This window comes from Diabrotica undecimpunctata, chromosome 7 (assembly GCF_040954645.1).
Source record: "Diabrotica undecimpunctata isolate CICGRU chromosome 7, icDiaUnde3, whole genome shotgun sequence".
Taxonomy (NCBI): Eukaryota; Metazoa; Arthropoda; class Insecta; order Coleoptera; family Chrysomelidae; genus Diabrotica; species Diabrotica undecimpunctata.
In genome coordinates, this window is record NC_092809.1 from 120775452 (window position 1) to 120799656 (window position 24205).

The following is a 24205-nucleotide window of genomic DNA, read 5'->3' on the forward strand; positions in this document are numbered from 1 at the left end:
GGTTACTTTTATTGGCTCTAATAGCCTATTTCCGATTTTTAGGTTACTAGTCTTATCCCAGTATACGTCTGTGATTATTCCTAAAAGGTATGGGCTAATGAAGAGTTGTTGTAAAGCTTGCCATAATTTAAGCATTGAAACTGTAACGTACGCCTTTTCTAGGTTGTTAAAGGCTGGATGCTGGATGGTACTAACCGTTATTTTTTTTATTAATTGTTAGAATATAAACATGTTATCAGTGCAAGATCTACCAGTCGTAAATCCACTTTGGTCTTCTCTAATTAGATGTCCTACATTATCTTGTATTTTTTTATTTATTATCTTTCCAAACAATCTCCCAAAAGTAGGTAAGACACTTAATCCTCTGTAGCAGTTAGAATCTTTTCGATTACGCTTTTTAAAGATGGACACTTGGTGAGCGGTTTTCCATTCAGATGGTACTTTAATTTTTTGGCAGTATTCATTTATTAGAAAAATTATTTGTTTTATTAGGAGTAGACTTCCTGATTTAAACAAAAATATTTATTAAATAAAAAGTGATACTGAGACCAATAAAAATTACTTATATATAAAAGTTTTTTTCGAAAACTTTTGAATATATTTTAAATCAAGAAAAATCTAAATGTGTAAAAGTTTTACTTTGACTAACATCTCTTCCAGACTAACTTCAATATGGTGAGTGGAGTGAGGGGTAATTGTGTGTACGAAGCATTTCATCCTTACAAAGATATTGACCGGTAAGATGAGATTGCTTATGTAGTCAATAATTTATAGCTTTACAAAGACGTGGCGTTGTGAAGTCAGCTAATTAATTTATCCTGTAATTTACCTCGTAGTATACAGTTTTTTTTTTCGATTAAAACACAAATATTTTTAGTTATCGTACTTTATTAGACATTATTCCTATGATAAAACCATATACTCTGTCCAAATCAAATTATGCTTTCGTAAGCCATAGAGTTGCAGTTACTGGAGGTCGAGTATCCCAAGCAGTAGCCTCAGTTTTTGGTTCCGTTAACCATAGAGTTGCAGTTTTTCGTTCCGTTAGCCATAGAGTTGCAGTTTTTCCTTCCGTTAGCCATAGAGTTGCAGTTACTGGAGGTCGAGTATCCCAAGCAGTAGCCTGAGTATAAGCACCAGGATAAAAATAACGGGGCCTTACGTTGCTTGGTGTTGTCGTGTCGTATACTTTACGGTGTTGATGTAGATGAGCTGCTTTATACAAATCAATAGATTTATCAAGCGGAAGTTCGCTTTCCTTAGAATATTTAGAGCCCTTACTTTTACCTGATACTCCAATATTTAACGGGTCTTTCAAATATGGCAAACTATTGACCACAGTAAACAGCAACTAAAAATGAAATATATTTATTTTAGTACACATTTTAAAATATCTGGTCATTAATTAAAAAACATACTCAAAACCTGTTACTTTTACTACTTGTACAGTCTAGTCGTGTTGTTGACGAAAAAAAGACCTAACCTTGCCCAAATCAAAATGGCGGCTGACGCAACGTCAAAATTTAGTCATGCTTTTAAATTTATACTACTATTGCGCCCTATCTGGTCTGATTCTTCATCGACCAGTTCTTAACAACCGATAGCAGAGGAGTTTCGTTTAAGAGTGTAACGATTATTTTGCCTACCACATAGGGTATTGCTATTCGCTCCATGCGTAACCATGGTAGGAGTACCTTCAAACGATGCCAGCGTGCGTAGCGGCGAATTATGACAAAATTGGACCTATCTTTTTACGCATAAATTTGATTAAAAATGGGTGCAAATACATGTTGCGTATTTAATTGTGCCAATAATAGCAAAAAAAGTGAGTGTAGTTTTTATAGGTTGCCAAAGATTACATATAAATTAGAGAAAAGAAAAAGATGGATTCATGCTATTAATATGAAAAAGTAAATATCACATAATTTCATTTTTATGCAATTGAAATAGGAAAAATTTAAATAATTTACCTTACATTGTCATCGAATGCCATAGTCTGTGGACTAGTACGCATTTCGATGCGCATCGCCCTGCCTCGAATTTTCCCATTGGCTCTTGACCTGGAAATCCCTATTTATCGCTCGAACGGCGCATATAAATATTGGCGATTTTCAGGTCATCCAGGTCAGTTTCTGCTTCATGCATTTATTTTCCATACTCTGTGGCTGAGAATTGTTTCAGCTAAACTTGGTGTTTTTATTTCGACGAAGAAATTGTCATGTAAGAAATATCTTGCCTTTTTCAAGGCAAGACACCGAAGATAAATATTTACAAGTCCATACCCAGTAAATGGACTTGGGTAGAGGAGCTCTTGACTGCGATTGTCGAAGCCCTCTACAAAGCACCCGGGGATATCAGAAGGTGGTTAGACCCGTAATTGTTTCCCCGAGGTGATAACATGATATTTCATAACGCTTCAAGCTGCAGCTGCAGACTGCCTGATGACTTTAGGTTTTATTATCATAACTTTTACTATTATTGTTTTTAATTACATGCTCTTCCACATGAAAAACTTGATTTGCCAGTACTAGATGTTTCCCTTTCTTTTCCGTTTGGGGTTGAAAAGATAAATTATGATGAATTTTTAGAAACCTAGTTTTTAATACTACATTTATTTTGTACATAAACTGAAAAAATATAATTAAAAAACTAATTATTTATAGCTGTTAATTTTGTATGTATTTAACATAATGTTTAACCTCAAATTGGGAGGTCCAAAACTGTCAGCAGAACAAACTGAAACATTTGCGAACGGCTACCCAGGGTATATTTGGAGAGCTGGGTCATGGATAAGTAAATAACAAGAGGATTGGATTTGGGGTAACTACAAAAACGAAACAAAAAGGGGTACGTACATGAATCTCCTGGAACAAACATAACACAAGAAAGTTCTTAAGCTATTAAGAATAAGGACGCCGCTTAGAAGAATCTTCCTGTTGGATAAAAGAAAGGCTCTTGCTTCCTAAAAATATAAAAACGGGTTAGAAACTTTTTAAAAGAAATAATGCTCTTTTTAAAAAAAAATTACATCACAAAGAGTTACAAATATAAATAGTGATACGAAATAACAAAAAACAAACTTACTGTATTACTATCGGTTTACAAACTCTAGAAGTTGGAGGTGCTATAAGAACTTACAATTGTTAATGGCCGATATTTTGTAGCAGAAATAAATTATTACAAATGAAAAATATCTTTTTAAATGGGACTATACATATAGGTTAACCATTTTTTAAAAAACAAAATCTCAATTATGATTAGGTATGTGTTAATTGTCGAGAAAATAAAGCTAACTGTCAGATGTCAATATTAAATTTTAAGCTTGAGAATAATTAATATGACAACTAGGCACCACCCTAACATTTATAATTTGACTTATTACAATTTCTCAACTTGTCATGAAAGCAATTATTAATGAAAAATGTCTATTTTTACCTTCAAAGTTCAACAAAAAAGTTACCTAAATTTCACTAAATGTTATTTTTTTTCTTTAAAAATTCTGGGGTTGAAACTGCATTTAGATTCACTGCAATGCAAAAAAAAACCGCATCTCACACTGCGAAATAGCCTGGGATGGCTTTGGACAAACAAAATGAGGATGGAAGCTGTTTACTGGGACGCAAACTTTGAAACGCGGCTTCTTAAAACCCCAAACACAATGGAACCATATGGGTATCCTTCTAAGTGGTTGGAAACGCCGTTTTACAAATCTTTCAGATGAAAGACAGCATAAAAACAAAACAGAGACTACTCTTATTAAAACTAACACATTACATTGAGTATAGTTCAATTTTTTACAATAAATTTGCCAGTTTTTTGCCCTTTGACAGTAGCTCCAGCGAGAGTGATGTGATTGTCTTCAAAAATCGTTCACCCAACTCAGTATAAACACTACATATACGGTTAAATTCCTATTTATTTGACGCGCAAAATATTCCAAAGTGGCTCTCGATCAAATAATACCGAAGAAATGCGCATCTGTGATATATAAACAAACTTTAAAATTTGTTTATTATTAAACTCCGGCAACGCAAAAGGATTAAAAATACTTTTTCAGTATTTTAATACATACGGTGACTTCAATATACAGTGTGTAAAAGCCAAATGGAATAAATTCATTATTTAGGTTACTGTACATATTTATAATAAATCCCGAAACACGTCAAATTTAAATTATAACTTGACATTCTTTAACGTGAAAATGCAACCCTTAACTTCAACTCCCTTAGAATGACAGGTACAACCCCCAATTTTTAAAATAGGAAGTATAGGCTTGTGATATATCGTTTGAAAGGTCTTTTCATTCTCCATTCAAAAATGTTGTCGCTTTCAAGTTTATTAAGATTAATTAAGATAAAATAAATTAAATTCATGTGGTTACTGAAATTCGCTAAAATATACTCAAAACTTATTTCCCGTTTAGGTCTTGATAATGAGAAAGTGAACAAAAACCATAGCAATGTGGTTTTTAGATGGTAACCATTAAAAAACTTTATATTCGTCGCAACGTTATTTTAACACGCATTAGTAAATTGTTTTATTTAAGTTATCAGTATTTTAATTTAAGTAAAGAGTTCGTTCAATTCAATTCTGAAAAATGGTTAGATTAACGGAATTGCATAAAATAACAGTTTTACAAATGATTGGTTACGGAGATAACACCCGAACACAACAGGAAGTAACTCGCCTATTTCATGAGACATTTCATGAGACAATATTTATAAATTTTGTTCAATATGTTACAATATATGTTACTTAACTGTCCAGTGTCCGTTTTATAATTTAAAACACTGGACAGTTAAGTAACATATATTGTAACATATTGAACAAAATTTATAAATATTCAAAATAGCCAACATTCATCTTAATAACAACTAACCTTAATAATTCATCAAAGAAATATTATTCTTCTAACTTTTCTTTTATTGTTATTTTTATTTGTACATTTGAAATAATTTTAATTTTTTATCGTACAGCTGTAACGAACGTGCTTAAGACAATTTAATCTTGACATTCAATATTTTAAATACTTCAATGTCATTTTTTATTTGCGAAATCTTTTAAATTCTGTAAGTGTTTTAAAATGTATTTGTACGCCATTTTTTGTAATGTTCAAATTGTTTTAGTTTACTCCTGAAGAAGCTGTTAAATTAATGGCGAAATATTGAGTAATTAAGAAAAAAGAAAGATTTTTATTACAGACCAATTTACCCGATAATTTGAACGTATTTATAAATTATTTTTTGGTCGAAGTAATCATTTCTAATATATATATATATATATATATATATATATATATATATATATATATATATATATATATTTATACCGCCCAAGGAACAATAAGTAAAATAGAGAAGCAGTTTCGCGAGTTTGGTCATGTAAGGCAGATAAAAAAGCAGCTGCCAATGCACTGAGTGATGAACTCAAATTAGATGTGTTGCTTGAGTTTCACATACATCGAGTAGGAAAATCCACATACATCGAGTAGACGGGCATCCACTACATTCAATGCTAGCCATACATCGATAGTAAACATATTAAAAGAAAATAAATTGCATCCCTATAAGATGATACCTACTCAGGAGCTCATGGAAGACGATTTTGATAGGAGAACTTTTTTTTGTGAGAAAATGATGGACGTGTTGGATAACAATATTATCCAATTAGAAGACGTTATGTTTTCTGATGAGTGTACTTTTTCACTTAATAGTCATGCTAATCGGCAAAATTGCCGCTACTGGGCCACGGAAAATCCTCACTGGATGAGAGAAGAATGCACTCAATACCCTCGAAAGGTTAATGTTTGGGCAGGGATTGTAGGAAACAATATCATTGGTCCCTTTTTCATTGAGGGCAACTTGAATCGCAACAAATATTTGGCACTACTTCAAAATGATGTCATTCCAACGTTGGCAAATTTATATCCTGATCTCGGAAACCCTCAAGTTCCAGCAAATACGATATGTGTTCAGCAGGATTGAGCACCACCACATTACCAACTAAATGTCCGGCAGTACCTCGATACAATATTTCCCAATCGGTGGATAGGGAGGCAAGGATTGATTGAATGGCCAGCGCGATCACCTGATCTTACATTATTAGATTTTTTTTATGGGGATATGTGAAAAGCCATGTGTACAAAACTAAACCTTCTGATTTAAATGACTTAAAAGAACGAATAACGCTTGCGATTAGGTCAATCACGCCTGTTATGTTAAATAATGTTAGAAGACAGTTTTATTTGAGATTAGGATGTTGCCAAGACGTTAGCGGTGAATATTTTGAACATCTACTTTATTACCATTTATAGTTCTTTTTCGTGTTCTACATTTTATTACGTTTTGCATTACATTTTAGTTTTTGATTGTATTGTAGCGAATTTCGGTAACCACATGATTTTAATTTATTTTATCTTAATTAATCTTAATAAACTTGAAAGCGACAACATTTTTGAATGGAGAATGAAAAGACCTTTCAAACGATATATCACAAGCCTATACTTTCTATTTTAAAAATTGGGGGTTGTACCAGTCATTCTAAGGGGGTTGAAGGTAGGGGTTGCATTTTCACGTTAAAGAATGTCAAGTTATAATTTAAATTTGACGTGTTTCGGGATTTTTTATAAATATGTACAGTAACCTAAATAATGAATGTATTCCATTTGGCTTTTACACACTGTATACAAATAAAAATAAAAATGCTACAAGAGAAATTGAACAGATGTTAAATGTAGCAGAAGCGCACCTGCCAGAAAAGTATTTTTACTATAATAGTTCGTAAATGCTAATGCATATGATATTGAAAAGTCTATCAAGGATGTTATTGGACACAATACAGTCTTTCTTAAATCTGACGATGATAATACTACAAACAACTAATGTAGAAATGTTACAATCAACCGACTGGGGACTTCTTACCAAAAATAATGTGAAAAACTTTGTATTTTTAGAGGAAAATCCAGGAATCCGTAGTTATATTTACGTACGTACTATACGAACTATTTACAAACGAAACTAATCGATATTATGCGCAGCAAAATGTTTAAGGTAAATGAAGATCACGCATACAATCATGAAAAGATCCCAGAAGAAACACCAAAGGAAATGGATAAGTTTTTGTGTCTAATAATGTAGATGAAACTTCTTCCCCTTCCTACAATGTTTTCATACTGGTCCAAAAAGTTAATAAATAAACATGATTTTTGTCAGGTTATGTCAAGAAATCGTTTTTAATTATTTCTAAGGACAACAACAACACTTTACTTACAACGAAGCTGTTATGGAAAGGAATGACAGATTGTATACTATTAGTTTTTTTTGTCAATCTCAAAAGAAAATTTTTAAATGCTCATTGTACCTTAGAGCTTTTATGTAATGATATCACTTTGGTACCATTTAAAGGGCAATTAAAATTTATATTATTATATAATACATATATTAAATACATTAGCACATTTAGTAATAATATTAAATATAATGTGGCATTACATAATAAATAAATGCCACAAATTTGGCATTAAATTATTTAAAGAAAGTGACCATTTGTATGACTTAAAGTATACTGCGGGCAAGAAAACAATAATGCTAAGAATTATATTGTCTCAATAAAAGTAGTATCAGATTTGACGAAGGGATAACTTAAAAAGGGGTGAACAGTTTGTGTATATAACTGCTACATCTCTGTAGAGTTGACTTTTGAATTGCTTAAACATAAAACATAGTTATATACATAAAGTGTAAACCCATGCCAAAAACAGATCACTTGAGAAAGGCAATCAGCCGAAACAGCTGTAGTGATAATAATTTAAAATAAAAATTTGTGGAAGTTTTGAAAACAAAGTTTTCAGTGTTTTATTGTTACATAAAATGAATTTCCATCAAGTAACGGTCGAATCCATCAATTATATAAAACATTGTTATTGGGTACCCTACGTACTAACGGGAAAAATAATCCGAAAATGTCACGAACAAAACTAAAAAAAGGCGAATTTGTTTCCGAGGAAAGCAATAAAGGTATATTTGTTGTAAAATGGAAAGACAAACAAGACGTCGTAATATTGACAACGAGATATTGACCTGAAATGTTTACTATGGATAAAAAATCAGAAGATATGCAAAAGCCAAATTTAAATTTTTTGGCACTTCGCAATAATAAAACAGTGATGTAGAAGTTCCAATTTATCTATAAAGTTTGAAAATTTTAATATAATGATAGATTTTGAATAAAAACCTGAACTTTATATTGAAACTTGTACATATAAAATTCATCCTATTTTTTGAAACTTACAGCCTTTCGAAACGAAGGTACTTTCGAAATATCAACAGGAAAGTTGAGGGGAAACTGTTCCAGTTCCACCCTCCAAAATTTCGTCAAATTCAGTGTAGTGGCTTTAGAAAGCAATATACTTATACTTCTTTGAGTAAAACATTTTGTGTATTTTGAACAAAAAAGTTTTAACTAAACGTATTTAATTACTTTTTGATTAAACACTGTAAGTAATATTTAAAACTATTGAGTGAATTATTAATTATAATAAATAACTATAAAAAAAATACAACGATACACTTTCTTTAAATGATTTAAGATACTTACAATTCAGCAGAAATATCGGTAAATATCTTTTAAACTAGAAACTCTGCCACCAACTGAAGGGCAGCCAAACAGCATGTTCTTCGGGTTTACTATCAATTAGAAATGTGGTTAGGTAATAAGTTAGATGCTTGTGCCTATGGTTGGAGATAAAGTGCCACTGGTTTTGAACCAATTTATACTCTAGATAATTTAATTCTCGAAGAGACATTAAAGCACATTACATGCAAATGCACCACAGGTTGCAAAACTACTAGATGTGGGTGCAGAAAACGTTGTTTGAATTGTACGAACTTGTGCATAAATTGTACTGAGGAAGAAGTAGAGGAGAAAATATGCTGCAATCTCGGTACGGTTACGTTTGACGACGACAGTGATTCTGAAAATGTATATTTGGAGACTGATTTAATACGTGAAGACAAACAACCTGCAACAAAAAGGTTCACAGCTGACAGTGAAGACGAATGAATTAACCAAACTATAACTTTTAAAGAAAATAAAAAAGTAAAGTTCAATAAACATTGCAAAATGTAATAAGACAGGTGATGAAAAAATCGACTTATTTTATCAAAGCAGATTAATATTGAAAATCATATTTAGACGAAAAATAGAATAAAAATCAATATTGTTAATTTTAAAAATACAAACAGTTATAATTAATATAAGGACTATAATAATATAATGTGTAAAAAATTACCTGAAATTTAATTTATAAAATATATAAATATTATTAGTCCAGTTACTGTGGCATTTTCCCTTTAAATTTTTTATAACTGCACCGATTCATCTAAAATATTTACAGTGTGTAGTAAATTACATAAGTTATATGGTGCCGATGTGTGCTTCTACCCCTGGGGTGGTTGGCACCCCATCTAGGGGTTGAACTTTTTACGCTCAAAATAACCCCGGAAATTGATAGAGAATCAAATTTTAAACAAAAAATGTTATATAAATTTTTTGCGCTAAATCAATACTTTTTGAGTTATACGCACTTGAAAAAGTAAACTTTTCACAAAAAAAACATGTTTTCCAATGATTTTGCACGAATAACTCAAAAACAAAGCCTTTTATTGAAAAATCTACATTGAACAAAAATAAAGCTTATAAAAAAACCAAGAGATAGTTTTTTTATTAAGTTTTATAAGTACAATACTAAGTGATTTATAATTGTTTGAAGATTACTTTTTATTTTTGGGATACTATACTCGATGCATTTAACATCAAATATTGGAAAATGGACATCTTTTTTGATAAAAACTCATACAACACTTTTTAAAGATCTAGAAAAAACCTTTAAAATATTAAAAGCCATTTTGATTAAAACAAAGCGAAATACGAAGGAAAGAATTTGAATTACTCTAGCGTTTAAAAAAAAAAACAAGCAGTATAAGTAACACTATTTCGATCAGAATTCAAATTAAACGTATATCTTCTACAATTCATTTTTTTTGTGTTATTTATAAGTTTTAAAAGTTTAGCTTGTTTAAAATGCGTATTTTTTGAAAAAATCATGTTTAAATTAAAAAATCTTTTTTTGTAATTATCTAAAAATTTAAATTTTTTCAAAATAAATCTAAAACTATAAGAGATACGTGAAAAACGGTTCTATACCAAAATGTAGTTTTTTTCTTAACAAAAATTTTGATTTTTTTATTTTTGTTGTAACTCGAAAAATAATAGAGATATAGCCAATTGAAGTTTGAGATACAGCGGCTGACACACCTGTAATCAGCACTTTGGCCCTTTACTATTTAAAAAAAAAAGAATTTAAACATATTTTAATTTACTTAGTCTTGTAGCTTTTGAAACTACCTTCAAAATATTTTTTTAATGGACACTGCAACTTTAAATTAACGGAGTTATTCTAAAAAAAATTTGGAGCATGTTATTTATATTTTGGAGCATCAACCTATTTTCTGTATATATAAATGCTTTATTCAAGTATATTCGAAAAACTGGTAACAGACACACTAACACTCACACAAATATGTATATAACACATACATACATATATATGTTATGTATAGAATACATACATACATATATATATATATATATATATATATATATATATATATATATATATATATATATATATATTGAAAAAGTTGTATTTTATTAATTTTATTTTTATTTATAATAAATGTTGTAATTTTTAAAATCTGTGGTTCGTTGTTTAATTTAATATATACCTCAGCTAGCTCAATTATGTGTTCTAAGCAATCTGTCACTGTGTGACGTCGACTCTGTAGTCTCCTGGTAGAGTTCAAAAAGAAATTAAACCAAAATTTACTTTAGACCTTTGATAAATTAACCCAAATGAAGCACGTTATTTATTAATATTGAACAAATTTAATATAAACAATAAAATTCGTCTGCAACTTGGGTTGCCTTTAAAAATTTACAAAAATAGGAATCGTATAAATCTTAATGTGGTTTAGAGTCGTGACAATAAAAATTTATTACAAAATGTGGAGACTCTATACAAGTACCTAAAAACTAAATAAATATTGCAACTTTATAAAGTGTTTAAATGAACTATAAAGAAAAGAAAATGAACACTTTATTCCGCTGACTTTTAACTTGCATTCAAATATAATCAAAATTTCAAATGATCCCCAAAATTATTATCCAACCTTACTTTAAAACAGTTCTGATTTATTTAAAGAAAACTAACTACTCGCAAAATAATTGGTGAAACTGGAATATCAATCCTCTCTTCGGAAGTTAAGGTACGTACTATTCTATTTTTTAATTTAATGATCATTAATATTTTCAATTTTTTTAAGGCCTATCGCAATTATGTTAATTCATGAATTTTAATTTTCTCAATTTAAATGACATTTCTGTACTCCAATAATAATTTATAAGTTAAATTGTTTCTCTTACTCTCTGGAACAAATTCTGGATATCTCTGCTGTGGAAACTGTGGAAAAACTAAAATTCTCTTTAGACGAGTTAAAAAAAACACTCCCGACCTATTCCACAATTTCAGGACTCTCCTTTCAAAATTTCTTCTCGGCCTCCCCCAAAATCTATCATTCGTTGCTAACAGCAACCAACGTTCTTTTCTTTTTTTCTTCTATTTTTTTTAAACCATAAAACTGTCCTCTTCTGACACATTTGTCAATCCACATTAATTTCTCATAATCACTTTAATCACATCTAATTTGGGAATTTATAAAAAAAAATGTTCAGATATAAAACTTATTCTATTACAATGCTAATACAATTTATTATTTTCATCTCCACATCATTGTAATTTCTTATTTAACAAAACCCCTATTAATTTAGCTTCCACAGACTTGCTTGACAGTTTATTTTCTGACGTTTTTTTAAAATCTCTATGTTTAAATATTTTTTTAAGAATTCTTCTTTTTTTGTTCTTTTTAAGGTTTAGACGATTCACCTATACACTAGGCAACTATACTATTCAGAAATTATTAACACCATACCAGGTAAGTCAAAATTAATTTATTTAACAATTTACTAATCTTTTTCTCTCTTTTATTTCAGAGTCGAACCCACATTGTGATGGCTTCATGAAATTCATGAACAACAAACTCATATAAAAATCCATTTAAGTTGTATCCTTTTTAACATATTGAAATCATTTCAATATATATATATATATATATATATATATATATATATATATATACATGTTATGTATATAATATTGGCACCTCTAAACTGAACATGTGCTTCAGAGAACTAACGAACACAGAGAAGCGACACTCCTTTGAAGTTGCGTGGGCAAGCCGCCAATGAGTGCCAATGACAGGAGTACTTCAGATCTCGAAGACATTTTAGAAGCTGGGAGATTCTGTACAATTTTGCTGTATGGCCTTGCCAAAGACACCCACATGAACAAAATGAATAAGGTCGAAGATTATTCATCATTACTTCACCAATTGCAATACGAATCGTTTATTTAAGCCACAAGTAAAAATAGTGCAGTTAAATTATCATCTCTTGTACCAACTGTAAGTGCCCTGGATGAGCATATCAAAAGAATTTATTTACAAACTCAGATATGGCTTGGAAATAAAGATATTGATATAACGGATTGGAGATGGTTCAAGAGTGATGATATTTTACAACCAATAAAAATGAGTTCACCTGCACCAGAAGAACTATTGAAAATGATTTTTTGCAATTGCAAAAAGGGTTGCGGCTCAGCGTGTGGCTGTCGTAGACTAGGTCTATTTTGCAATGCTACGTGTGGAACATGCTCTGGCGACAATTGTCAAAACTGTCCTGCAATAGACGAAGAGGTGGAGTTAGAACACGACGAGAATGACATTTCAGACAATGAATAATTTGATATATTGTAAATAATTTTTATTTTTGTAAATATATTTTGTATACTTTCTAATACAAAGTATTTTCATGCATAATTTTTTACAATAAAAATATCATGAGTATACTTAATTTTTTTATTTAGACATTTACCAAAGGGAATTTGTTTCATGACCATAGAGGTGGTTTTTAAGGGTTGAAAATAAGCAATCAATTAAAAAATATTTTATTGGTAAGAAAGAAATTTTTGAACATAAATGTAGGTAGATTAAAACCTTTTGAAGTTGTTTAAAAAGATTTTTTTATATATTTTGATATAGGGGGTAGTTTTTAAGGGTTAAAGTGTTGCAATCAACCAAAATTATTTTATATAAGCAGATAATTACATTGTAGATGATATAAATGCACTACAAAAGCGTTTGAATCTGTTAAACGATTTTTTACAATTATTTTTATTAAAAGGGGTGGTTTTTAAGATTATTTAAGGATTGAGAATGTACACAATATCCATTATTATAATTGACGATATTTCAATTACCTAATTTAACACGATTTAAATCCATAAAATGCTTTAATATAAATTTTTTTCATTATTTTTAATAAGGGGTGATTTCACCTCTTAAAAATAAAAAGCTCACCTAGCGCATATATAACTTTTGAAGAGGGAGGTAAGATAAGCCTAATTACAAATTTTTAGCAAAATCGATTTAGTTATAAAAAATTTAGAGGTATTGACCTCTTTTCCTCCATAGTGACTGGAGTATATTACATCAGTGATATAAAATGGAAAAACATATATGTTGATTTTCCGGGATTTTCCAAAATTTCCGGGGATTTAACGAATTTCAAATGGACAACTTTTCCGACGTTTCCCATATTCCGGCCAGTGAAAACTATGTAGTTATTCATATTTCGACGAGCTACCCCAGAATAAAAAAAGAGGTTTCCAGCTGCAATGTAAGCAAAGATAATGTAAATTTTTCCTATGTGTTTCAATTTGAAGTTCCCATGTCGAAAACAAAAACGGAGCTGAAACAGTTATTCTCTCCACTTTCCTATGTCGATCTTTCGAAAGTACGTTTGTTTTGAAGAGCTGTAAGTTTCAAAAAATTGGATGAATTTTATAAGTTTCTGTATAAAATTAAGATTTTCATTCAAAATTTGTGCAAATTTTACTTCTTAATGTTTAGAAACAATGGAGATACGATTTTTTTAAAAATAGTCGCTAACTTCGTTTCTATTGGTCATAGGTTTTTTTTGTTGTGAGTTTTTTTACCAGCTATCCAATGATTGGCGTACAAGTCTGTAGCGTGAAAAATATAAAAGTTATTACAATTGTTTATAAGTAAAAAACATACCCCTTTTTTAAACGTTTATTTTGTAAATAATTTCGATGAAAACGCAATATGCATTTAACTTCTGAGATAGTTTAAGTCTTAAAGAATCCTATGAAATATGCTAAATGTGACTAGCATCATTCATAGGGAAAGTTCATTAGTTTAAATAATTAGCCTCAGGGATTATTAAATTAAATATCTTTTAAACTAAGTAAGTAAGTAAGTTAAACTATTTGACCGATCGGGTGGAAATTTCGCACAAATTTAAAAGACGGTAATTCCTCGATGTTCAAATGTATTAATAACAATTTATTTAGTTATTAAAAAAATTAATAAAACTTATAAATTAGTGCAAAAAACTGCTTTTTTGCAAATATTTTCGTCAATTATTTATTAATTTTTATTAAAGAAACAGGAAAATAAAGATATTCTTGATATAAAAAAAATTATGTAATTATTGTTTATTTAAAATATAAGGGAAAAAACTTGACAAACTGTAGACAAAAAATTAAATTGTGACTATAAATTATTGTTAAAAAAGACGCAAGGTCAAAATACGAGTATTTTTTCATCTATTCGTTATCTAGTAACCCCCCATCTATGTCTTAAAAGCTTTAGATATCTGCGAAAAATTTTGCCGCGAAATCGATGATTTTTGCATAACCAGACTGGGCTAATAATCAAGATCATTAGTTGCATAATTGTATAATGTTGCTGTAAAATACAGTAGTATAATTATTATATGTATGTTGGCAACACATTTGATTTTTATTGATGTCTGATGACTTACTTGTCACTTGTCACCGGTCTCTGTACACCTTACACTTGTACTTGTAAAAGAATAAAACTTATTTCTTTTCTAACTAAATACAATAATAGTGTTATTATTATTAACCTGCGTAAATAGGTTATCTGTTTAGCAAGAAAGTAAAATTTGTTCTGCTAAAAGTGTAGTTTGCAGGAAAAATTGTGTTCATAGTTTTCACACGTGTGTCATTTAGTTATGGTTTCGTCTAGAAATTATTTTTTTATGGCTAATGTAAAACAATTTAATAAAGCCGGTTTTGATTCATGGAAATTTCGATTGGAACGACATGATATTCTTGATGTCATTTCTCAAGAGAAACCTACTAGGACTGAAGATAAGTATAAAGACTTTGTTAAAAGTGATTCGACTTCAAAGGATATTATTGTTCAGTTAGTTGGGGATAATGCTTTGGAAGTAATTAAAACCCAAGAAACTTTGATGGGAATGATGGAAGCTCTTAAAGCTGTTTAAAAGACAGGACTTTAGTCTCAAGTACAAATCCAGAAAAAGTTGCGCAACTTAGTACTAAAAGAAGACGGCAACTTGGGTGAGCTTTTGGTAGATTTTTACACTTTAAGAGAATTAAATGATGCAGGAGGTAAAATAGATGAGAGTGAAAAGATTAGCACACTTTTATCTGCAATACCTGACAGATTCAGTTCAGTTGTTGTAACATCCATTGATATTTTTTTTTGATCCATCCAAAGTAACTGTAAATTTTGTGAAAAATAGTTTAATGGCAGAAGATGATATTTTAAAAACAAAGAAAGTTACTAGTGTACCTGTTTCTTCGCATGCCTTTGTTGGTCAAGACAAATTTAAAGGTAAGAGCAAACACACTTTTAGTTCGTTGTTATTCTTGTAGCGAAATGGGGCATATTCGCTCGAAATGTTAAAAAAGATTGTCTAAAAATCATGAAAGCGCTAATATGAGTAATGTTGAAAATTAAGAAATTGCATTGTGGAAAGTGGTTGTACAAATCACCTGTTTATGTCAAAATACATTAAATTTTAACCAATTCCATAGCAGTGGATAGACAAATAAATGTAGCAACAGGCGGTGAAACTGTAGCAGCAAAATTTCAAGGTAGTTTGTGAGCTATATGTAAAGAAGGACTTTCAGTTACTTTGATATTCTTGTTTGTGACAATCTTTCTTACAATTTATTATCAGTAAGACAAATTAAAGAAAAAGGTTTTCGTATGATTTTTAAAAATATAGAAGTAAAAATCATGAGGGGTAATACTGCAATTATTACTGGAAAATTTATTGAAAATTTGTATTTTATTGAATTGCAATTGATTTTATTTATGATTACAGTTATTTTTAAGTGTTATACCTTATTAAAGAGAAGAATAAAGTGAAAACATTCTTTAGGAATTTGTAGCCTTAACTGAATCAAAATTTAACCTGAAAATAAAGTAATTGAGATGTGATAATGCTGGGGAGAATAGTTCTAAACTCTTTAAAGATTTTGGTACTAGTAAAGGAATAACTATACGATATTCTGTATCCAGGAATCCAGAGCAGAATAGATTAGTAGAAAAATACAATCGTACTTTTTTAGATAAATCTAGATGTTTAATTTTGGACAGTGGTCTTGACAAGTCATTTTGGGGAGAAGCTGTATTGACTGCTGTGTACTTAATAAATCGAACTCCTATAAAAACATTGCCTAATGACTGTACACCACCTGAAGTTTGGTATAGTTACAAACCTAATATGGGCAACATTGAATTATTTGGATATAATGCTTATGCACATATCTCTGAACAAGATGGATCTGGGAAGTTTGCTGGAGGTCAAAAAAATGTATTTTTATTGGCTATTGTGGCAATGGATAGTGCCTCCGGGAACCTCTAAGACGAGCAGTGTTTACATCACGTTCAGTTAGATTTGATGAAACTTGTGAAAGTAAATCTCCAGTTCATGTGATAAGACATAGAGGTGTGACTGAGAAAACTATTACTGAAACTGTTAAAATTGAACCTGAAGTAATACAGCCTGATAGTAGTCGTGAACACGAGAGACATAAAAGTTCAAGAGATAGACGTATGCCTTCTTATCTTGATGACTATGAAGTGAGTATGATCATGGCTTTATCTGCTGGCTGTCTACCTTCTGAATTACCTAAAAACTATGTTAAAGCTGTTTCAATGGGGAATGGATGGAGGGAGGCCATAGATAAAAAACTTTTGGCGTTAGAAAGCAATGATACCTGGACTTTGGTAGAACCTAAGGCCGATTATGTAATCATTGGTTCACAATAAGTTTTTGTTAAGAAAAATGTTGATGGTCAGTTGGTGAAAAGAGCTCGATTAGTGGCCAGAGGCTATCAGCAGCCATCAATGGACAACTAAGACGTGTATGCACCAGTAGATAGATTAACCACCCTGAGGGTACTGTTAGCTATTGCTGTCAATCGTTATATAGATATTCGTCAACTTAATGTGAAAAGTGCTTTTTTGAAAAGTCTAGTGTCTAGTGATGTATTTTTAAAGTAATCGGATGGCCTCAGTGTTAAACCTGGTGTAAGCATGTAAATTGGTGAAATTTTTATATGGTTTATGAGAAAACCCTAAATGTTGCAATTCAACTATTCTTCTTCTTTCAGTGCCTATTCGTTCCGAATATTGGCAATCATTCTGGCTATAATTATTTTATTGACTGATGCTTTAAATATATTCGTTGTTGTTGTGGAGAACCATTTCCTCAGGTTCTTCAACCATGATATTCTCCTTCTCCCAATTCCTCGCTTTCCGAATACTTTACCCTGTAGGATTACCTTCAGTAATCTGTATTTAGATATTCCAACTTTCTCCTTTTAATGGTATACATCACCTCTCTTTCTTTGCCCACTCTTCGTAATACGGTCTCGTTGGTTATCTTGTCTGTCCATGATATCCTTAGAATTCGCCTGTATAGCCACATCTCGAAGGCTTCAAGTTTTTTCTCCATTGCTTCAGTTAGTGCTTCAACTATTAATAATCATTTATTTATGTAATTTAGGATTTAAAAGATCTAAGGTTGATCTTTGCTTTATTTAATTAAAATAAAAATCCTAATAAAAAATCTTATATTTTGATATAGGTAGATGATATTCTTGTTATTTAAATTTTCAAATATGATGTCAAATTTTTAAAATCAAATTTAGAGAAAATTTTAGAATTAAGTGATTTATCAATTGAAACAAAAATTGTCCTTTTTGGATTAGAGATAGAAAGGAAAGATAAGACTTTAGTTGTTAGTCAGAAAAATTTAGTTACAAAAATGGTTAATCGTTTTAACATGGTAAATTGCAAGATTAGTATAATTTGAAAGGAACCTAAGTTAAATTTAAAAAAAAAGCTCAAACTGATTTTAAAATCCCTTATAAGGATGTACTTGATAACTTGATGTATTTGATGCTTGGCACTAGGCCAGATTTGTGTTTTAAAGTTTCATTTTTTGGACGATTTTAAAATAATTTTAATAGTAATTATTATTGAAAGCATTTTAACAATGTAATTCGCTATTTGAGCTATACTAATGAGTTGGGATTAATATATACAATAAATTTACTAAAAATGATCAAGTATCTGTTCATGCATATGGTGATATAGGTTTTGGTATTGATGCTAATGACAGAAAGAGTGTTTCTGGATATGTTATTCTTTGTAAAAATAAAGTTGTTAACTGGTGTTCTAAAAAGCAATCTATAGTTGCTCTTAGTAGCGGTGAAGCCGAATATTTGGTTCTGTCTGCATGGATGACTGAGTGTTTTTAGGTCAACTTTTAAAAGAAATGTTTAATTTTCAATTTTCTATTAATATTTTTGAGGATAACCAAGGTTCCATAAAAATGGCTTAATCTTATGAGACCAAACGCTCAAAACATATTAAGCTAAAACATCATTTCAAAAAGATATGGTAAATAAAGGAAATTTTGTTGTTGAGTATGTTCCTACAAACAAACAGTAGTTTGTTGATATTGCTATTAAATTGCTTTCACAAAAATGTCACGAAAATGGGAAGGAAGCTTGCAAAAAATAACACGAATAAAACAAAATACTGCTGCGATATTATATGTAACAAGCACTGGTTTCCGGATTACTTTTTTGAAATGCATTCGTTACAGTTGAAACAATAGGTTAATATTTTTTCGATTTAATGTTTCTTCAAGTTTGTAAGTTTACTAAATATTCATAAAAATATTCCTAAATAATTAACAATCGTGTTTAATTCAAGTAATACAATACCTAATTTAGTATAAGTAAAACTAAACAGAGGCTCAGAGATTGGCAGTGATTGTCATCTAGTAATAATGAGAATGAGAACAGCAAAAGAAAAGGAAGAAAAGAGGAGAAAGGTAGTAAATAAAATAGTAAAAAGCTACAAATTAAAAGAAAAAAGATGTAAGAAGGTATTTCAAGGAAAATTAGACAATATTTTGAAAGGTAGGGCAAAAACTGCAAGTATAGAAGAAAAGTACAAAAATCTCAAGACCAACTTAATCATAGCTGCTGAGGAAACTTTCGGGAAGACAAAAATAGCAAATTATGAGGAGAACTGAATGATGGACGGACGAAATACGAAGGAAAGTAAAGAACAAAAAAGAAAAATGGAAGAGATATCTAAGTACAAAGCGCCCTGAAGATTATGAGGCATATAAAGAAAAAAGAAGAGAGGTTAAATGACAAATAATTATAGAGAAAATTAAAAACTCTTCTACGGCGCATTAAAACAGCTCAGACAACAGAAAGAACACATGATGCCGAATATAAAAGACAAGAATGGATAGGTAATAACAGAAAAAAACCAAATAATGGAAAGATAAAGAGAACATTTTAAAGAGCTAACTCATACAAAAGTAGAACTCATAACAACAGAGGAACTAGAAAAGGCAATTGAAAGAGTTAAATTAGGCAAAGCACCAGGCAAGGATTATATCACCCCGGAAATGATAAAATTCATGAGAATAGAGGGAGTGGACAGCATGAAAGAACCAATGAATGATATCATAAAGAGAGCAGAAATACCACAGGACTGGAAGAAAGACATGTACTACCAATACACAAATAGGGCGACAAGAGAAACTGTAATAATTACCGAGGTATTACTATATCAAGTATTCCTGGGAAGGTATTCGCAAGAATAATAGAAACAAGAATAAAAACTCAAATAGAACCAACTCTGAAAGATACACAATGTGGATTCAGGAAGGACAGAAGCACGCAAGACCACATATTCGCAATAAGACAAGTAAGTGAAAAAGTAATCAATAAAAATAGAGAAATAAATATATGCTTAATTGATCTGGAAAAGGCGTTTGACAGAATACAAAGAAAGGACGTATGGACGAAAGGACATTAAAAGAAAGAGGAGTTGACAGGATAACAATTGATGTAATAAACGATATGTACAATAATAATACAAATACGGTGAGAACCAACAACAAGGAATCCGAAGAATTTACTACAAGTCAAGTCGTCAAACGGCGATGCGTGTTGAGCCCACTGCTGTTCTCAGTGGTACTGGATGGAGCAATAAAGAAAACCAAGAGAAGAATGAGAAAACTAACATTAGGATACTGGCAAATGAAACAGGTTTCATAACAGTGTGTTTTTCCGGGAGTGGGTTGTTAGCCCACTGCCTAACCTTCCTCCTTTACCCGGGCTTAGGACCGGCAATGGTGACTCCTGAGCTACTCAATCCACCCATTAGTCACCACAGGCGGAGTTGCCAGAGGCCGTGTATGGAGTCCGTGTATGGAGAAGAGCAGCCACAGACAGACAAGGGTGGAGGCAAAAAATAAAGGAGGCCAAGGCTCATTTTGGGCTGTAGTGCCGTAGAAGAAGAAGAAATGAAACAGACTCAACTATCAGAGCTTCTATTTGCAGACGACATGGTTTTGATAGCAGAAAACAGAGAAGACCTACAGAACAATCTTGAAATCCTAGAAGAAGAACTGTCAAACATAAATATGAAAATAAATACACAGAAAACAAAAACAATGATAATTTCAAATAAGAGAAAGACACGCGCAATACAATTAAACGGAAAACAACTAGAACAAGTGGAACATTTTAAATACCTAGGAATAATAATTGAATCAAACGGTAAACAAGACATGGAAATAAATGAGAGAATGGGATAAACAGGAAGCGTATTTAACACTATGAAAACAACATTTTTGGGGAAATAAATACCGGAGAAGGTAAAAACGGCAGTCGTTAAATCAGTAGTTAGACCTACAATCATGTATAATAGCGAGTCATGGACATTGACTGGGAGACAAAAATCTCGAGTCAATGCTATGGAAATAAGGTTCCTGAGGAAAATAGCAAACACAAAGAGGACAGACAAAATACGAAACGAAACAATCAGACAAAACCTAAACCTAGAACCAATAAACAAAAAAATAGTAGAGGGGCACCTAAGATGGTTCGGTCACGTGTGTAGAATGTCGAATGAAAGATTAACAAAACGAGTGTTTAAAACGAGAGTGCAAGGGAAAAACAAACCAGGCAGACCAAGAGTTAGGTGGGTAGACGAAATCAGAAAAGAAGTTGAGAAGAAAGGATTGACATGGAAAGTGCACGAAATCTAACACAAGACTGGAAAGCATGTAGACAACAGTGCAAAACTTAACTCCACCAGCCTTACACCTAAAGGCAGAAAGGCTTAGGATTAAGTAAGTAAGTAATAAAACTAAACAACATCGACCTACCAGGGCCTCTGAACAAAAAAAATTCCAACAAAAGTGGTAGACAATTTTGACCCCACATGGTACTCTATGTGTTATACCCCACAAATCATTTAACGTGTCTCTTACCAATATCGAAGCAACACCAAAGACCTTCATCTTCCATCCAATTTCTTTAAAGGATGACTTTCAAAGCCAAATACCTGATGACTGGTCTTTCAGTTTTTGGTCCCCCTTTTTAAATAGAATAACAAAGATAATAAAAAATCTAATCTAAGTTAGCAAATATATTTCGTATAAATTTGTTATTAAAATTAAATTATAAAAAGCATTTGCTGTATTTTATAAACTATTACCCACACATAACCACCACAGTTAATAATCAACCTTTTATTATCCAATAAAAAATTACAGCTTATACTATAGAGCCATTCAAAAAAAGTAATTAATGTAGGCTATGCATTGCAAAAAATTCTTTTGTTGCGATTTTAGTTGGTTTCATATAACAGTAAAATTGATTTTTTATAAATAGAACTTTAAAAATTATGCGGAAACCTAAAACAAGTTACCTACTAACAATTCCTGTGAGGAAATGTTTATATTGCTGTAGACTAATAGAGATTTTTTGCTTTAAAACAAAATATATTATAGAACAGGGTGAATCTATTTTGAGGTATATGTGAGAGGTGTCATTCTGATTTTTGCAGAAAAAGTTGTGTGATTATTTCAATAATAATTAACTTATCTTTCCTCTGGAGAGTAGAGTTGTGTTACCTTTTATCGGAACGACCACATCGAGCGTCTTACACGGGAGATGGTTCTTGAAAATTGGTCCTCATAAGACACCTAACTCTGGCTTATGTTTCCAAGTGACACACCCCCGGCAACTGCATTGGTCTGCAGGCTAAACTTCATCATTATTCAATCTTCGCTTATCCACTGCTGGACATAGATCTCCCTCATAATTTTCCATCTATTTCGATCTTGTGCCTCTTGCATCCAATTCCTATGACAACGTTTTAGATCGTCAGTTCAACGTGTTGGTATACGACCTCTGCTTCGGTAGGCATCATCTCTTGGTCTCCATTCCAGTATCCGCTTTGTCCATCTATTATCTGTCATTCGAGCCACGTGACCTGCCCAGTTCCATTTCAGTGTTGCTACTCTCTCTACTGCATCAGCCACTCCTGTTCTTTGTCGTAGCTGGCGATTTGGGATCTTGTCTCGTAGTGAAACGCCCAACATAGCACGCTCCATCGCCCTTTGACACACACGGATCTTTTGAACTGTTCTCCTTCTCATGGTCAACGTTTCCGCACCGTAAGTTAACACTGGCAAAACACACTGATTAAACGTTTTTTTTGAAGGCATATTGGTATATCAGACGATTTGAAAATATGGTTCAGCTTGCCGAAGGCTGCCCAAGTCAGTCTAATACGACGGAGAAGCTCAACGGTTTAGTTATCTTTTTTTGGCTATCCTAAGCAGGCTAAACTAAGTGGGGGTAAAATTTTGGCAAACATTTCACCGACCGATTGCCGGTATAAGCAATTCCACACTTGCTAATCAACGGCTCTGAGCGGAAGACTTGGTAGGTGGTAGGGCACCCTTTTTGTCCTGGGATTGAGAAATCGGTGCCAAAGATGGATGAACCAATATTTTGGTCAACGGCATAAGGATGTAGAAGATAAGGGAAAACCACTACATTAAAGATCCCCATGGATATCCGTAGTACAATCATCATGGTTTTAGAAACTAATAACGGCCTTACTGATCATGGCTCTCGGAAGTTAAGATCCGCAAGGCAGAAAAAGACAAACACTCTCAGGTTGTTAATTAGCGAATTCCTTGTCAAAAGAACGTAGATAAGAAAATAAGACTGTCCAAAACTAGAATAGGAACCTGGAATGTTTAGAGCATGATTCAGTCTGGTAAAATGCACAATGTTATTCAAGAAATGAATAGGTTAAATATTGATATACTGGGTATCAGTGAATCCAGGTGGCCTAACTTAGGTTATTTTTCAACAGACGAAGCCACAATATATTGTTCCGATAGCGAGAATAACCAACACAGTCACGGCGTAGCAGTAATATTTAAAAAAATTTAATGCTATTTCCCTATCAGAAATGGTAATTGTACTGAAGTTGGTGACATCTCATGTCAAACTGAATTTGATACAACTATATGCTTCTACGGCAAATGCCGACGAAGAAGAAGTGCAATTATTTTACCGAAATGAGAATAACGAAAACAAGAGAAATCACGATAGTCCTAGGTGATCTCGATGCAAAAATTGGAAAGGGACCAAGCGGAAAGTGTATAAGAAATGATGGTCTGGGAATTTGACACAAAAGAGGAGACATAGAATACAGAGAAGACAGAGAATACATTTTTTAAATTACCAAACAGATGACTGTATACATGGCTATCATCCGAGCATAAATCGAAAAAAGTAGTCAGAAACCAGATATACTACATT

The 24205-nt window shown here is 31.5% G+C and overlaps 1 protein-coding gene across 1 annotated transcript; it reads right to left on the reverse strand.

Annotated features, from left to right (window-relative positions):
- Nucleotides 1-870: 870 nt before the first annotated feature.
- On the reverse strand, nt 871-22011 carry LOC140446951 (uncharacterized). The gene is made up of 2 exons (XM_072539545.1): nt 21853-22011; nt 871-1351 (listed from the first exon to the last, which is right to left on the reverse strand). The coding sequence occupies exons 1-2, from the start codon at nt 21880-21882 to the stop codon at nt 938-940; spliced, it is 444 nt and encodes a 147-aa protein (XP_072395646.1). The 5' UTR covers nt 21883-22011; the 3' UTR covers nt 871-937.
- Between the last annotated feature and the right edge of the window lie 2194 nt (nt 22012-24205).